An 18,683-nucleotide genomic window follows, 5' to 3' on the forward strand; every position below is an offset into this window, starting at 1 on the left:
TGCTCGGCCGATCCTGGTTTCTACGGTTACGGAACCAGGTCTCAACCTGCCTATAAGTCAAGTTGCTCTGGTTCACGAGGCTGGCAATCTCATTCTAGAAATGCATTAAATGACAATGAAGGTTCATTAAACATATATTCCTGTAAAAAACATGCACTGTGTGTTAATACACTTTTAATGGAAGTCTATGGGGGAAGTGTACAGCGCCACAAATAAACGCTCTATTATACTATTTTAAAAGTATTTACACAACGTAAAAATGTTAGCATAAGGCCAAAAGGTACGTTAAAATCCACATAGCACTGTTTACTCTACATGGACCCACCCTCAGTAATTACACCAGTAACTCATAACCAGAAGTTCATCTGCCTAGAGAAGTAGTCCAACCTCAAAAGGACAATTTAGACAACTTTACAGCTCATATATCACATTTTCTAAATTAAACATTTCATATAAGTACCTAAATAAAAATACAAGCTTAACATTTTAGCTTTTAAACCTTCCGGTACACTTACCCCATAGACTTCCATTGTAAGTGTAGTGAGTTGTCATGCTTGGAGGGCACACTTTATGCAGCGATAAACGTAATAGGCGTAATGACGTAATAGGCTACCACTTATAAATAAATGTCAACAACATCAGGTTTCAAACACATTGTTTGGGTGGCTTCCTCTCGCTGTATAAAATACATGTTGTGTATTTCCTTCACTTTATGGCTTTACAACACTAAATGTGAGATTTATGTGAATTTTATTGTAAATGAAGTAGGTTTTAGACTAAAGCTGAATTTTGCATAGTGAAATGTAACAACATGCAGTTCTCCTTCTGTCGCTCACGCGACGTTGTGTCGATGTAGTGACACTAGGGGTCACTCCTGGGAGCCTCAGACATCTCTGATCTTTGAGAAAAGGGCGATGAAAATTGGTGAGTGGAATTTGCATGCCACTCCCCCGCACATACGTGTATATATACGTCAATATATTTACATTTACATGAATGCATTTGGCAGACGCTTTTATCCAAAGCGACTTACAGTGCACTTAATATAGGGACAATCCCCCCGGAGCAACCTGGAGTTAAGTGTCTTGCTCAAGGACACAATGGTGGTGGATGTGGGGATCGAACCAGCGACCTTCTGATTACAGTTATGTATAATGACTCTATAATGACTCTATAACAATAAAATGACTCTTGGTTTCTATGGCGTATTGCAGCAGTTCTCCCCCTCTCGCACTGGTGTTGTGCAGAGAAGCACCTCTGGGTGCTTCAGCAGCGAAAAGAGTGTATTTTCTAAAAAAAGATAATTTTCCTACTAAAAGAGTGGCACTTACTGTGACGTCCCTGAGTCGTGTGATTTAATTGGTTCTCCCCTTACTAATTGATAATTAGTATCGCTATAAAATGCTGTGTGTAATTTGCTCAAGGGCTGATTGGGATAGCTCCATGTCTTAGGAGTGGCTGGCCCAGTGAGACCTCTTCAATTTATCTTCATGCTTTTCTTACCGTGTAGCGTAAAGTATTGAATAATTATATTATTTGTTAATGCTGTGTTTTCCCTTTGTTAACCCTAGACCCATGTTACCATCCATGGTTGTGGTGGTTTATGCTTACTGACAATAAAACCATTCTCTTTTGAGTTTACTAAGACCTGTTGTCAGACTCCCCTTTTTATGTTGCGGCTTGTAACGAGCCAGTCGTGACATAAAAATTGGGGGCTCGTCCGGGATGCTACACGAGTAAGTAAATGCGTAATGTTTTCAGCGTGTTCACCTGTAAATGAGGAGATTTCAGTGAGTTAGTGTGTCTCAGCTGGATTTAAAATCCTTCCATCGTGGCACTGTTTGTTATTTTCTTTGTTATTTTGCCTTTCTTATTTTTGAAGGTTATTCTGGATGGAGGTTTTAAATCTCTGTCGGGGTACGCTTCGGGCTTTTGGTTTGAAATACCAATTGTCTTCGAGTTCAGCGTTTAATGCCGCCCGAGTCCGGTACACCTTTGAAGAGCAGGAAGGTTTAGTTAGTTCTGATTATAGGTAGGAACTGGAATCTCATATTCATTTAAGGTGACACTGTGTTATAGTCTCCGTATCTGTTTCTGATACCTGCCGGATAAATAGATAATTTCGGGAATGACTTGTGGCAAGTCTTTGTTTATCCATTAACTAAGGTGGGGTTCGCACCGGAGCGTGTATGTGACGATTCCTGGCGAAGTGGCCGACGGGATTTGTAGTTTCTAAGCTCTAGTTTAACAGCGTCTCACGCGCGTCTGTACTGCTGTTGTGTTTGTGTTTGCTCTGTTTGTTTTCGTTTGCAGAAATGTCGTCAGTAATTGAAGATTTCTTCATATTTCCTTCGGAAATCTTAATGGAGAAATGTACGAAGGAAGAGCTGTTGCAGATTGCCGAACACTTTGATGTGGAGGTAACCAGTAGTGATAAGAGACGTAAGGAAACTCTGATGGAAACTGTGAAAAGCGACTTTCCGAGCGGGGTATTTTAGAGGTAAGGTCTCAACTTATTCATTCTGAAGAGACTGTAGTCTCTCCTCCTTCTGACACGGACAGTTTAAATGCAAAGTTTGGAGAAATGTCTTTGCTAGAGAAGCAGTTGTGTGTTGATGCGGATAAACTTCGCGCCAGCGTGACGCGTGTGCACTGAAGGAGAAAGAGCTAGAAAATGATTTTGAAATAAAGAAGTTACAACAGAATTTAGAATTACGTAAGCTGGAGTTACAGTTTGAGAAGGAAAGGGAAGAAAGATCGTTTCAGCTGAGGAAACTTGAGTTAGAGCTGAATGCACAAACTGTTGAAGCTCCACTTCACGTTGAACCAGTGCTCGCGACACCTGTGTTTGATGTTTACAAAAACATTAGACTAGTGCCGCCGTTCTTAGAGAAGGAAGTAGAGAAATATTTCCAACATTTTGAGCGTGTTGCACAGTCTTTAAAATGGCCTAAAGAATTTTGGACGTTGCTGTTGCAATGTGTTTTAGTCGGGAGAGCACAAGAGGTGTATTCAGCGCTGACTATAGAACAGAGTAGTGAGTATGAAGTCGTTAAGTCCACTATTTTACATGCTTATGAATTGGCACCTGAAGCATACCGTCAGAAATTTAGGAGCAATTTTAAACCTGAGCAGTGTTCTTATCTAGAATTCGCTAGAGAGAAAGAGAATCTGTTTGACCGCTGGTGTGCCTCAGTAAAGGTAAACACTAAAGAACAGCTTCGAGAACTAATTCTGTTGGAAGAGTTTAAAAACTGTGTTCCAAGATCCGTCGCCATGTACCTAAATGAACATAAAGTAAGTACATTATCAGATGCTGCTCTAATGGCAGATGAATTTGTCCTCACCCATCACATTTTTGTCAGTCACTCAGATCAGAGTAGGTCTAGATCGAGTGTCTCTGCTAAAAATAAAAGGCTTGTGAATGTTGCGTCAAATTCTGCTGACAATACCTCAGCTACACGCACAAAAGGTGAGTTAGTTTGCTTTTATTGTAAAAAGGCAGGACATAAAATTTCGGACTGTATTATTCTCAAAAAGAAAGAGAAAGCTGCTAAACCTGTTGGTTTAATTTCCACGTCAGGTAGGAAACCTACTGGTCAAGTAAATAAGCAGGTCGAACAGGTGGATGTTGAACAGGTGGATGTGAAGAATGTTAAAAATGACTCTGATTTTTCACCATTCCTCTCTGAAGGGACTGTGTCGTTGCCTAATTCTGAGGAGACTGTGCCGGTACGTATTCTCAGAGATACTGGTGCAGCGCAATCCTTTTTGTCGAAAGGACTTTTGTCTTTGTCTGAACGTACTGCTACAGGGACACATGTATTGGTGAGAGGGCTAGAGATGGGGTTCATGGAAGTTCCTCTACACCGCATTCACTTAAATTCCAAACTAGTCTCAGGCGATGTAGTAGTTGGAGTTCGTGAGATGCTTCCTGTTCCTGGAGTCACGTTTATACTCGGAAATGATTTAGCCGGGGAAAGGTCTGGGAAAAGATGGATGCTGGTGTTCCACCCATAGTAGGTTCTACTGTAGAGAAGTGGGTTGCGTCTTCTGACCGTCCTGATTTATTTCCGCCTGTGCAATAACTCGAGCGATGGCAAATAAAAATATGCCAGATGAAGTGGAAAGTGTTCTTTCTGATACTTTTATGGTTTCTGAAAATGATTCTCAGCCAGAACTTAGTACAGTGTGTCCTGAAGCTGAAAATGTGGTCTCTAAGAATGAGTTGCAGTCTGTTGTGGATCGTAAGATGGATAAGTCCGATTCCATATTTGAAAGTCTGTGTATTGGTGATGACCATGTTGACACTTGTTCTTTGTCTCCACTTTATAGTGTGACTCGAGATGACCTTATTAAAGCGCAGCAGTCAGATGATACACTTCGGAATTATTCTCTTTAATCCGAGAAGTGGGGGATAAAACGTCATCTCCTTTCTATTTTCTCCAAGATGGTTTGCTGTGTAAACATCAACCTATGAGCTCTGATTTTTCACTCGAACCGAGGATCCAAATTGTAGTTCCTCTTAGTTTTCGCCAACCCATCTTACAGCTATCACACCAAGGCATTGCTGGTCACATGGGGGTACGAAAAACCTGTGATAGAGTTCTAAGGAAATTTTATTGGCCTAGAATCAAGAGAGATGTGGGTAACTACGTTCGATCATGCCATACTTGTCAAATGACTGGAAAGCCGAATCAAAAAGTTCCACCAGCTCCTTTACAGCCTATTGCTGCAGTTACCACCCCTTTCGAACACTTGATTATCGATTGTGTTGGTCCTTTACCACGATCTAAGAGTGGAAATGCTTATTTACTTACGGTAATGTGTCAGTCTACACGTTATCCTGCAGCTTATCCTCTTAGATCGATTACTACTAGAGCTATTCTAAAGGCTTTATCAAGTTTCATGTCTATTTTTGGCATTCCAAAAATTATACAATCTGATCAAGGCTCGAACTTCATGTCTCGACACTTTTCTAAAGTTATGCGACAACTAAAAATCAAACACAATATCGCAAGTGCTTATCACCCTCAGAGTCAGGGAGCGCTAGAGAGATTCCATCAGACTCTTAAGTCACTTTTGAGATCTTATTGTGTTGAACTGGATTGTGACTGGGAGGAAGGACTTCCGTGGTTGTTACTGTCTATTCGTGAGGTCGTACAAGAGAGCGTAGGCTTTAGCCCTAATGAGTTAGTGTTTGGACACATTGTTAAGGGTCCTATTGCTGTCTTGGCAGATGAGTGGACAACTTCCGAACCTCCCGAAAACGTTTTAGATTACGTAAGTAGTTTTCGGTATCGACTCTATGAAGCCAGAGCTATTGCTCTACTGAAAACTAGGTAAGTCTCAAGCTGAAAATGCAGAGGTTGTTTGATCGCAAAGTAAAGTCCAGAAAATTTCAAACTGGTGATCAAGTGCTGGCATTGTTACCTGTGTTGACAAGTCCTTTTCAGGCTAGGTTTGCTGGACCCTATACGATTGCGAAGTGCCTCTCCAATAATAACTATGTGTTAAACACGCCAGAACGGCGAAAGAAAATACAGGTTTGTCACATTAATTTATTGAAACCGTACGTGAATCCCGTACCCTATTTGTCTGTTGTTATGGTAACAACTACTGAAATGGTTGAGCCAAGTGTTTTAGAAACAACTGAAGAGGTTGCTGACAGTCCAGAGGAGACGAAAGGTCCTTCTCGGGAGAAGTGGAAGGACGACTTAATAACTCGGAAATCCTTGCTAATTTTGCTTACCATTTGTCTCATCTGTCCGAATCAGAGAAGACCGATATAATAAAGTTGGTAAGTTCGTTTCTCTCTCTCTTTTCTGATGTTCCGACTCGAACTCACGCCGTTGAGCATGACATTGATGTTGGTGTAGCTCAACCAGTAAAGCAACATGCATATCGGGTAAATCCTATCAAAAGAAAATTACTCCAAAAAGAAGTGGAGTATTTACTTGCTCATAACTTCGCAGAGCCCAGTTTTAGTTCTTGGAGCTCTCCGTGTATTTTAGTGAGCAAGCCTGATAATTCGTGATCGTTTTTGTACTGACTACAGGAAGCTAAATGCCTTAACAAAACCTGACTGTTATCCTTTGCCTAGAATCGATGATTGTGTTGACCGTGTTGGCTCTGCACAATTCATCAGCAAATTTGATCTTCTGAAAGGATACTGGCAAGTTCCTCTAACATCTCGCGCTAAGGAACTTTCTGCATTTGTTACACCCGATAACTTCCTGCAATACACTGTTATGCCTTTCGGGGTAAGAAATGCTCCCGCTACGTTTCAGCGGCTGATCAATCACGTGTTGGCCGGACTAAAAGGATGTGAAGCGTACCTCGATGATGTGGTCCTATATAGTTCTTCGTGGTCTGAACACCTTTGTCAGATTCGAAAACTTTTTAAAGAGTGTATTTTCTAAAAAAAAGATAATTTTCCTACTAAAAGAGTGGCACTTACTGTGACGTCCCTGAGTCGTGTGATTTAATTGGTTCTCCCCTTACTAATTGATAATTAGTATCGCTATAAAATGCTGTGTGTAATTTGCTCAAGGGCTGATTGGGATAGCTCCATGTCTTAGGAGTGGCTGGCCCAGTGAGACCTCTTCAATTTATCTTCATGCTTTTCTTACCGTGTAGCGTAAAGTATTGAATAATTATATTATTTGTTAATGCTGTGTTTTCCCTTTGTTAACCCTAGACCCATGTTACCATCCATGGTTGTGGTGGTTTATGCTTACTGACAATAAAACCATTCTCTTTTGAGTTTACTAAGACCTGTTGTCAGACTCCCCTTTTTATGTTGCGGCTTGTAACGAGCCAGTCGTGACACTTACGAAAGCGTATTTTTCAAGGTGCCTTTTTGTTTGTGTTATTCCTGGTTGCGGTCGCTGCCACAACATTGAACTACCTGCTGAAATGGCCGAAAACTTATCTGTGCAAAACCTTAACGAGTGTTTGCATTCCAGCTCCTTTTATACCTGTATGTCCGGGGAGTGGCATGCAAATTCCACATTTTCATTGGCATGTCTGGGGCTCCCAGGAGTGACCCCTAGTGTCACTACATCGACACAACATCTTGTTCCCTCCATCAGGGAACGGAGGTTACGTTAGTAACCATGATGCTTTTACTTGATCAGACAGTAAACTAATGTTGTCAGGTTGACTATGTTATGTCATATTACATAATATTATTTACTTGAATAAAACTAGTTCCTTTTGATATTACCACATGAAGCACATTTTAAGGTTCCCTGAAATAATACCAGCCAATAATAATCAGGCTAAAGTTGTATCTAGATTTTCTGTTGACTTGTTCAGGATTATCATTTAACCCTTCAGGTGCCAGTTAAAAAGCTTAATCATCTTCCTGTATGTGGTTTGACATCTACACCCTCATTTGCAAGGGATTATAGATTTTCCAGGAAGGTACGATGCAAAAACAACAAGGGTTGATAAATAATCTCTCAGATCCATATGTTTGCATATGTACACCTGGGTTTTTGTAGGCATGTGTGTTTGTATGAGTTGCGGGTGTGTATGTATGTGTGTGGATTTACTTGGCTATTCTTGAGGGACAAAATTGGCCCCAGAAGTGAGATAAACCTATTGGTGATGCCCTCAAAAGCAAAAATGATATCAATTTAAAGGTAATGTGTGTATGTGTGTGTGTGTGTGTGTGTGTGTGTGTGTGTATGTGTGTGAGTGTGTTTGTATGTATGTGTGTGTATGTATGTGTGTGTGTGTGTGTGAGTGAGTGAATGAGTGTGTGTGTGTGTGTGTGTGTGTTTGTGTGTGTGTATGTGTGTATGTATGTATGTATGTGTGTGTGTTTGTATGTATGTGTGTGTGTTTGTATGTATGTGTGTGAGTTTGTGTGTGAGTGAGTGAATGAGTGTGTGTGTGTGTGTGTGTGTATGTGTGTGAGAGTGAATGAGTGTGTGAGTGAGTGAGTGAATGAATGAGTGTGTGTGTGTGTATGTATGTGTGTGTGTTTGTATGTGTGTGTGTATGTATGTGTGTGTGTTTGTTTGTATGTGTGTGTGTGTGTGTGTGTGTGTGTGTGTGTGTGTGTGTGTGAGAGTGTGTGTGTGTGAGTGAGTGAATGAGTGTGTGTGTGTGTTTGTATGTATGTGTGTGTGTATGTATGTATGTGTGTGTGTGTGCATGTATGTATGTGTGTGTGTGTGCGTCCGTGCGCGCGTGTGTGTGTGTGTGCGCATGCGCATGCGTGTACTCACCTGTGTTGGTTGTCTGCTGTTTTTAGTGTAAAAGGCCTCCAGATTTGGGGCAGTAATGACTTTCAAACAAACTCGATCTTTAACTCCTAAAGCTCTGCTCAGAGGACGTGCTACACCTCTGCATGGAAAAACAGGAAATAAAGGTTTCAGGACAGGAAGTATTTAGTCACTGTCTTTTGTTGTTGTTGTTGTAAGGTTTTTACTTAAAGTGAACTGTGCAGACAACCTCACACACTGAAAAAACTGTATTTGGCCCTTGGTGAATTGTACATTATACAATATTGCTCTTTTTTTATTCATTTTAATGCATTTAATGCATTCCTCAGGTATTTAGTGCATGGGACCTCATTCCAGCCCCTGTACCTCATCCATTTTTTGGAGTTATGCCCACACCTCTTTAGTATTCCTCAACCTTAGTCTTATGAATAGCAGAAAAAATAAACTGCTTCAACTGCTTAATTACCAAAAGTTTAAAGGACCATTAAAGACCTGAGATATGTAATAGTGTCAATTTTTATTTTTGCGCTTACATAAATAATATTTTTATGATTACTTCACGTCTATGCAAGTTTACTATCACAGGATATATATTTATTTGTTTATTGCAAGACAAATGAGTTATATATTCATACAAATGACTACTATATCACATATATGTTCTGTGTATTCCATATGTGAGTTTACACATACAGTATTATATATGCTATATGTTACTCAAGGTGGCGCTGATGTTTCAGTGATTGATTTACATTTGACAGTGTTATTTGATGAAGCAGCAACGTGGAAGTAAACTATAGCAAGTTTAACACATGAACAGTTTGATTTGGCTATTGTCATTAGGGTGTACAGCTGAAATTATTTAAGTAGTGCATGTAATTAGACTCAATAATTGCCTGGTTATATTTTCGTTTAGTTAGAAGGACTATCAAGGACATTGTTAATGAAGAAAAGAACGTAAGTCTATATTTCTATTCTTCTAATTCATTGCATATGGATGATTTACACTACCAACCTTTTAATGAACGTGCTGTCTTTGTTTATTACACTGGAGGGAATTTATATAATAGGACGCAGACACTGAAATAACCAGAAACGAACCTCACAATTAAATTGCACTTGACCCAGCCCATTAGCACTAAGCATGCGCGATTTCGCCAGCCCACTTGCGCATAGACTTAGCACATGCTTGCTCAAAAAAGCAAAATAACGTAATGTTCATGCCCATTGCCTTTGCACTTATGATTTATGGCATAGCACTGCACTTAACGCTAGCACTCTTAAAATAAGTCCCATAAAGTTTAGTTTTATTTTAAGCTAAAGTCGCTCTTCATTCAATGCTACTGCCTTCCAGAAGACGAAATTGAGGTCCTACAGAGCAAGATATGTCATTTTTTGTGTAACATTGTCTTTGCATATGAATATGCATTGTTTGACTTTAATTAGACTGTTGAAAGATGATATGGGACCAAACATAGGCCAGAGGGGTCAAAGCATCATCTGACAAATCTTTTTGTTGTTATAGTGATAAGCTGCCGCAGCAACCATGTCAAACACACGTGATGTGTTTGCCTCCTGCAGTTTGTTGCTTTAGTGTACCCCTCCCATCCTGTATCCACTACCTCTTATGTGATCACTCAGGTGCGCTAACACAATACACAAAAACACACCTGCTTCACGCATGACTCTCTGACAGCCAGGTCACCTTTCACAAAGACAGCGAGTAAAGTTACTTGACAGCAGATGCCAAACGCACAAAACTAAACAAAGAGATTTCATATGGAGGCGAAACAGCTTGGTAAAGCAGATTTATGCATGCATATTAAAGTAGAAGAAGATTTTTACATTTTCTAAAGAATTTGAGGTATTTTTCAAGACCGTAGTAAAAATGGTGCAGGGCGTGTTCCAAGGCAATGTGTTGGGGAAAAATATAATAATAAGCAATATGAGCAATAATAAATTATATTTCATGCTGGCCTATGCAAACACTACAAAAGAATTATACATTTGTTACAGTGAGGCACTTACAATTGGAAGTGAACTGTGGTCAACTTTTTTTTACATTAAAATACTCAATGTTTCAAAAACTATAGCCACATTTTACTATAAATCTCCAATTTCACTTTCACATGCTTCTTCTTTTGTTTTGAGCGATTTACATTATTTTTGCATATCGCCACCTACTGGCAGGGAGGAGAATTTATAGTAAAAAAAGGTCTCAAAAGGATAGGTTACCCAAAAATGAAAATTCTCTCATTGTTTACTCGCATAAAACATAAAAATATCTTAGCTCAGTAGGTCCTTACAATGCAAGTGAATGGAGATTTCTCTTTTGAAGCTCCAAAAATCACAGACAATCAGCATAAAAATCATCCATTTAACTCCAGTGGTTAAACTATTGTCTTCTAAAGCGATACGATCACTTTTGGTGTGAAAAATATCAAAATGTAAGTACTTTTTAACTATAATCCAACGTGAGGGTAAGCTTCAAGAGAGGGTGGAGTCCAAGCAGTTTAAGGACCTACTGAGCTAAGATATTTTCTGTTTTTCTTCAAATGTGTTCTGGTGAAGAAAGCAAGTCCTACATACCCATTTATGTCAAAAATGCTAGAAAAGGTAGTGTCCTCCCAACTATGTTTAGGTCCCATCTCTCTGACAGCTACAACATTGTCTTTGTGTAAACAAGGAACTGTCAGGTTAAAATAAAAGTTATGGAGTGCCACAGGGATCAGTTTTAGGGCCTCTACTTTTTCCCCTATATAGGCCTATGCTCCCCCTGGAAGACATTATTAGGGACCATGGAATTAGTTTTCACTGTTATCCCGACAATATCCAACTTCATATATCTTTGAAATCCGATGAAAATTCAAATGAACAGAGTATATAAATGATATCAAAGAGTGGATGGCTAGAAATTTCCTTCTACTCAATTCCAATAAAACAGGGGTACTAATTATTGAACCTAAAAAATTAAGACGCTAAAATATATTCTGAATCTTGATGGATGTACTGTAACATCAACTTCTACAGCAAATAATGCAGGTGTTATATTTAATAGCTATCTAACATTTGAAAAATACATTTCCAATATTTGTAGTACTGCATTCTTCCACCTTATAAATACCGCTAAGTAATGAAACATGCTATCTGTTTTTGACGCCAAAAAACGAATGAATGCATTCATGACCTCAAGACTAGGTTATTGCAATGCATTACTAGGTGGATGTCCTGCAGGTTTAACAAATAAACTTCATTTGGTTCAAAATGCAGCAGCTAGAGTGCTCACTACAACCAAGAATTATGATCATATCAGCCCCATTTTATCATCGTTACATTGACTACCTGTTAAAGTTCATATTAATTTAATAAATCTGTTAATTACTTACAAAGCTTTGAATGGTCTAGCTCCAAAGTACTTAAGTGACCTTCTATCATGCTATAATCCATCACACTCACTATGATCGCAAAAGTACGGCCTGTTAACAATACCGAGAATACAAAAATCCAGAAAAGGAGAGAGATCGTTTTCATATTTGGCTCCTAAATTATGGAATAGTCTTCCTAGCAGTGTTCGGGACTCAGACACACACTCTCTCAGTTTAAGACTTATCTATTCTGCCAGGCATACACCTATTTTTCCCTCAATACATAGTTATGTTGCTTAAGTTAGGTCTGCTGGAACAAGAAACGCTTCTCTAATTTTCTTTCATGTACAGCTGCTTTAAAACAACGGTTCAAGTTTTGAAAAGCGCTACACAAATACATTTCAGTGTTCATATTTGGGTGAACTATCCCTTTAAATATTGATCTGTTTCTCACCCACACTTATCATATCGCTTCTGAAGATATCGATTAAAACACTGGAGTCATTTGGATTGCTTTTAAGCTGTCTTTATAAACTTTTCAGTGCATCAAAATGCTGGTACCCATTCACTTGCATTAAACAGACAATATTCTTTTAAAAATCTTAATTTGTTTTCTGCAGGAGAAAGAAAGTAAACGATTAGATCATTTTAATTTTTGGGTGAACTACCCCGTTAAAATCCTTCTGAACATGATAAAATGACCAGTCACCTCTCAAATGCATAACGAAGCATGATGAATCCCAGAGCTAACGGCAGAGAGATGAGCAGATCCCGCGGGAGAGGCTGCTGAAATCCCTCCATCTTTTCCATATCCTCCCAGCTGATCCCAGGAGGAAGCCAGTATTCTTGCTTCCAGAGCCAATCGTTGATCCACTCCATCATTAAGCTGACAATAGACAATAGACAAAAATAATAATAAAACAATATAATGTACATGTGCTCCATCTTGGACATAAAGATTACAAAGGATGTTGTTTTATTTGTAATACACTTTCTGGTTAAATTCTCATTACCGCAACGGATGCTACACTTGTTAAACAATAGATTTAATAACATACCTCTGTATGATGAAGCAATCATTTTTGCTCACTTGTAATGGTTGCCCCTATTATCAGGGTTTTTGTATTGGGTAACCTCATTACCGCAACACACTTAATCATTACCGCAACATTTGTATAATTGTTTCGGTAATGAGAATCTATTCTGTTGTTCAGTATTTTACTTGTAACATTTTAATACTATTATTGCATTACATTGTTGGTATGGGGGGGGTTGTTCAATGGATATTCAATTAATGTGACAGTTCACCCAAAGATTACTGAAATTCTTTCATTATGATGTTCCTAACTTGTGTGACTTACTTTCTTTGGAAAACAAAATAAAGATGTTATGCAGAATGTCAGTGTCAGTCAACATCGATCTTGTTTTAAGTATTTTTAGATATTTTATTCTATTATCAAGAATACGATTTTTGCCCTATTATAAAAGGTCTTACTAGAAAAAAAGAAATTATGATCCAACGTGAATTTTCTTGATAATAAATATGATCGTGTCTGGTAACATGTGCATGTAAAATGGCTAGAAATAGCATTTTAGCTTAGCGTAAAGCTAACAATTTACACAAGGTTTATTTCTATTTCTTGTGCTCCAAACTTACTTCAAACGTACTTCTCTGTCTGCTCGTATGAATGTAACACATCATAAGAAAGTGTTTCACCGCTGATCAAATGCGCTTTGGATCGCATCATTTATATGTATAAATGTTTTCCATCTGAAAGCACTAAATATTAAATGAAATAAATGACAATAAAATGCAAAGTAATCTCTTCAGTAATCAAAATACTTTTTGAATGTAACTGTATTCTAATGACCAATTATCTAAATTTTAACTGTAGTGGAATACAGTTACTTATATTTTTTATTTTAAATATGTAATCCTGTTACATTTATTCCGTTACTCCCAAACCCTTCCTAAACAGTACATATTCATGATAGATTACAGTTATAGATACAGTATTTATAGATATTGGAGTGGTTTTCAGTTTGTATATCAGGATCTAATCTTTGGAACAACTCGATTTAAACAATTATAACAATTATATAATACGTGTTTTAATTTTGCCATTAAGACCATCAATGGTCTTTTGCAAGCAGTTTAACAAAGAGTCATTTCTAGCCAATGAAATATTTTAGAACTGAGCACAACTAGAAAAATAAAATTGCATTAGCATGATACTTGACCAAAAAACATTGTTCTAGCATGGTAAAAGTAAAACAAACATGGTACTGTCATGGTACACAAAAAAAAAAACACTATAGTACTATGGTTCATTACCAAAAAAAGCATGGTACTATTATCGTACATACCCAAAATCATAGTACTACCATGATAAAACATTGTACTCTCATGGTAAATGTCCTAAAAATAAGGTATTACCACAGTACATTACCAAAACATCATTGCACTATCATGGTAAATAAAATAAAAACCAAAAAACTTTGTAGTACTATGGCACACAACAAAAACAACATGGCACTATCATGGTTCATGAAGAAAAAAACATTCTGGTAAATGCCAAAAACATAGTAATACCACAGTAAAACATTGTTCTCTCATGGTAAATGTCCCAAAATAATGGTATTACTACAGTATTTACCAAAAACCCCATGATACCATCATGCTTCATGACCAAAAAACATAGTACTCTTATGGTACGGTACATACCAAGTGTGCTGCACAAGCCCTCAAAAGTGAAGCCAAAACGTCTCGATCGCCCCCCGGTGACTGGTCCTAGTATAGGTCATAAACCCCGCCTCCCCATTTTATTCAACGGGACGTGAGACCAACTAAACAATTCAATTACACTTCACATATCTTTTTTCCAAAGATAGTTTCTGTCATTTACTGTCGTTTCTATCACGTTGATGTCATTTCAAGTGTTTGTTTTCAAAATAAGTTATTTGATGCTATAAAAACGGTGCTGTGACATCATGATTGACAGCTGTGATTGACAGGATCTCTGAGCGAAGTAGTCACTGAAGCACCAACTGACTTTTTTTCGGGATCTTCGGAGGACTGAGGAGATTGGAGCTTTAAATTTAATATCTAAATTTCTATAATTCATTATTTCACACCATCATAATTCAAAAGTCAAAAGTGCAGGGGCGTGTCCTTGCGATTGATTCAGCGAGAGTGAGGGCGGGGCCTTGATTTTGCGGCTTTACTTCCTGCTCACTACTGCGCAGGTCTGGTCCCGAAATTGCAACTGCGCAGACTCATGTCCCAAGATGTCAGCGCCATATCGGGACACTGGTGGCTTCAGTTCTCACCAATGGAGAGCGAAGGGGCGTCGTCCATCTTTTTTTACAGTCTATGGAACATACCCAGAAATATAGTACTACCATGGTAAAACATGGCCGGGTCACTCAAGGACATTCACAGAGTTGTCCCTAAGCCACTCTTGCGTTGTCTCGGCTGTGTGCTTTGGGTTATTCTCCTGTTGGAAGGTGAACCTCTGGCCCAGTCTGAGGTCCTGTGCGCTCTGGAGCAGGTTTTCATTAAGGATATCTCTGGTATTTTGCTGCATTCAGCTTTCCTTCAACCCTGACCAGTCCCCCAGTCCCTGCCACTGAAAAATACCCCCACAGCATGATGCAACCACCACCATGCTTCACCGTTGGAATGGTACTGTGCAGGTGATAAGCAGTGCCTGGTTTCCTCCAGTCATAATGCTCGAATCTGAGGCCAAACAGTACAATCTTCATTTCATCAGACCGGAGAATCTTGTTTCTCAAGTCTTATTCCACAGTTGCAAATTCCATGCGGGCTCTAATGTGTTTTGCACTGAGGAGAGGCTTCTGTCTGGCCACTCTGCCATAAAGCCCAAATCAGTGGAGTGTTGCAGTGATGGTTGTCTTTCTGTAAGTTTGTTCCATCTCCAAACATGATCTCTGGAGCTCAACCAGAGTGACCATCGGGTTCTTGGTCACCTCTCTTACTAAGGCCCTTCTCCCCCGATTGCTTAGTTTGGCTGGGCGGCCAGCTGAAGGAAGAGTCCTGGTTGCTCCAAACTTTTTCCATTTAAGAATTATGGAGGCCACTGTACTCTTGGGAACCTTCAATGCAGCCACATTTATTTGGGAGCCTTCCCTAGATCTGTGCCAGAACACAATCCTGTCTCGGAGCTCTGTAGGCAGTTCTTTTGACCTCCTGGCTTGGTTTTTATTTCCAATGCAGGAAAAACACAGAAAAAAATGTAACTCGCCAAAGTGACTATTATGAGTGACAGAGTAACCTGCCACGGACAAATTTTACCTGCATTTGGCTGGTTGGCCGGTGTTAATTTCAAACTCTGGTACTACCATAAATGTCCCAAACACATGGTACTTCCATGGTACATGACCAAAAAACATGGCACTGAACCGAACGGGATTCAAACCGGCATGGGAGACGGGCACGCTAATGAGGAGGCTAAAGGCTACAGCCTCTAGCGTCAGTCGCTGGTGTGCCTCTTGAGGCCAGGGGAGTGAGGTATACACACACACTGCACAGCTATCAGGTACCAGTTGGCTCCCGTTACAGTACAATCATGATCCATGCCAAAAAAACATGGTACAAGCATGGTACTTGACCAAAAAACATGGTACTACCATGTTAAATGTCCCAAAAACCTAGTATTTCCATGGTACATGACCCAAAAAACATGGTATAATCATGGTAAATGCCCCCAAAATGTGGTACTACCATGGTAAATGACCAAATAACATGGTACTTCCATGGTACTAGACCAAAACTATGTGGTACTAGCATGGTAAATGTAAAAACAAAACAAAAATGGTATTATTATTATTGTACATGACCAAAAAAACATGGTACTACCATGGTAAATGTCCCAAAAACATAGCATTTCCATGGTACATGACCAAAAACATGGTACAATCATGATCTATGACCAAAAAAGTGGTATTACCATGGTAAATGACCAAACAACATGGTACTTCCATGATACATGACCAAACAACATGGTACTTCCATGGTAAATGTCCCAAAAACATAGCCTTTCCATGGTACATGACCAAAAAACATGGTACTTCCATGGTCAATGACAAAAAAACATGGTACTACCATGGTAAATGTCCCAAAAAACATGGTACTACCATGATACATGACCAAACAACAAGGTACTTCCATGGTACATGACCAAAAACATGGTACTACCATGGTAAATGTCCCAAAAAACATGGTACTACCATGATACATGACCAAACAACAAGGTACTTCCATGATACATGACCAAAAACATGGTACAATCATGATCTATGACCAAAAATGTGGTATTACCATGGTAAATGACCAACAAACACGGTACTAGAACAAAAAATGTGGTACTAGCATGGTAAATGTAAAAAACAAAACAAACATGGTACTATTATTGTACATGACCCCCCAAAAAAAACATACTACCAAACGTACTACCATGGTAAAAGTTCCAAAAACATGGTACTTCCATGGTACATGACCAAAATGGTAAAACCATGGTAAATACACCAAAAGCATGGTACTATCATGATCATGAGCAAAAAAGCATGGTACTTCCATGGTACTTGCCTAAAAAAATTGGTAATAGCATGGTAAATGTCCCAAAAACATGGTACTATAATGGAAATGTCCCAAAAACATGGTATTTTCATGGTATTTGACCAAATAATGTGGTACTAAATGTAAAAAATAAATGGTACTATAATTGCAGATTTGCACCTCAAATATCTATGACAGTTAGATATGGTCAAAAACACTTATTGAGCCATAAAGGAAGTCGTCATGTACATCAAGATAAAACTTTGTTATTGTTGTGGTTTCAGTTATCTCTCTTGGTAAATATTTCTCATGATACACCTGTCTGAAAAATCACACGACAGCAGATACCTTTGCTTAAACAATATATTCTTGTTTTAAAAGAAGAAACAAACATGGTTAGTGGCATAACACATATTAATTGCATTACAGACATTATAAGGAAACATTAAAAACGTCCATTACCTTTAACTATGTCCACAATAGTTCACAGGTCCAGTTGGATGTATTATGGTGTATGATGTGTGTAATGGCGTATTATACGGAATGATGGTGTAATAGTGTATAATAGGGGATTGGGATGTATGAAGGTGACTGCTGGTGTATTAGTCCGTATGATGATGATGATGATGTGTGCAGTTCAGATTAGCGGGTTTGCGCAAATTATTGTCCACGTGTATTTGCATCCGGACTCTTGCTCACAATACAATCGCCGTGCATAAATAATTATTAATATAATATTTAAAATACATTATTCTTCCTCCTGGGTTGCGTTGCTGTAATAAAAATAATTAAAAAATAAATACATAAATAAATAAATAAATAAATAATCGGCTAAAAAACAAACCTGAATCATGTACGTATCTTCAGATAAATGTTCAGAACAAACCGCTGATATTCCTGATGTCTCTCTCTGCTGATGACCGTCAACGGTTCACGAGACACTGATGTTCGTGGGTGTGTCGAGAGACACGGTTGGGGAATCGGTTCTTTTGACTCGTTTTAGTGAATCATTTTAACAACCGATTCAGCAATTCATTTGACTTGCCGCTCAAAAGTGCTACTGGGGTGTGGAAGAGTTAAAATAATATAAATGTCGTTTTTTACTGCCTGATTGTGTTTATGTGTCACATAAACACAATCAGCAACGTTAGCCTACTTGCTAAGTTTCACTGAAGTAAAATGTTTTAAAAGTTCATGGTCGATTTGTCAAACCAGATAATACAAACAACAACAATATTATGCTGTAGTGTCCGATTCAAACGAGGAAATACTTACAACCAAATAGATTTTTGTGTCTTTAGTAACTTGTGGGCAGTTTTGGGTGTAATGCATTACTAAGTAATTAATTAGTGTAATTAAAGTACTTTTCATTGAAAAAAAAGTGAAGTAAGGGATTACTCTTAATCTTTTCAGTAATTTAATTACAGTTACTTCAAATGTAATTGTGTTACATACTGTACAGACTATAGAACAATTCTATACATATATATATATAAAAAAAAA

At 38.5% G+C, this 18,683-nt stretch overlaps 1 protein-coding gene across 3 annotated transcripts in view; it reads right to left on the reverse strand.

Moving 5' to 3' along the window:
• The window catches only part of LOC127644749 (ceramide synthase 2-like), a 39,550-nt gene extending 21,396 nt beyond the window's left edge, over window positions 1-18,154 (reverse strand). Inside the window, exons 1-5 of one of the 3 annotated variants that reach the window (XM_052128107.1) lie at window positions 18,025-18,095; window positions 17,643-17,953; window positions 12,312-12,488; window positions 8,241-8,358; window positions 1-94 (exon numbers count right to left, since the gene is read on the reverse strand). The exon at window positions 1-94 is cut by the window's left edge and continues 25 nt beyond it. In XM_052128107.1, coding sequence (XP_051984067.1) covers window positions 1-94; window positions 8,241-8,358; window positions 12,312-12,484 — 385 coding nt within the window. In that variant the 5' untranslated portion in view covers window positions 12,485-12,488; window positions 17,643-17,953; window positions 18,025-18,095. Of the gene's footprint in view, window positions 95-8,240; window positions 8,359-12,311; window positions 12,489-17,210; window positions 17,371-17,642; window positions 17,954-18,024 lie in introns of those variants that run through there. The other 2 variants (XM_052128106.1, XM_052128105.1) reach the window with 2 other exon arrangements.
• Window positions 18,155-18,683: the final 529 nt, after the last annotated feature.

This window comes from Xyrauchen texanus, chromosome 6 (assembly GCF_025860055.1).
Source record: "Xyrauchen texanus isolate HMW12.3.18 chromosome 6, RBS_HiC_50CHRs, whole genome shotgun sequence".
In the NCBI taxonomy this organism is placed as follows: Eukaryota; Metazoa; Chordata; class Actinopteri; order Cypriniformes; family Catostomidae; genus Xyrauchen; species Xyrauchen texanus.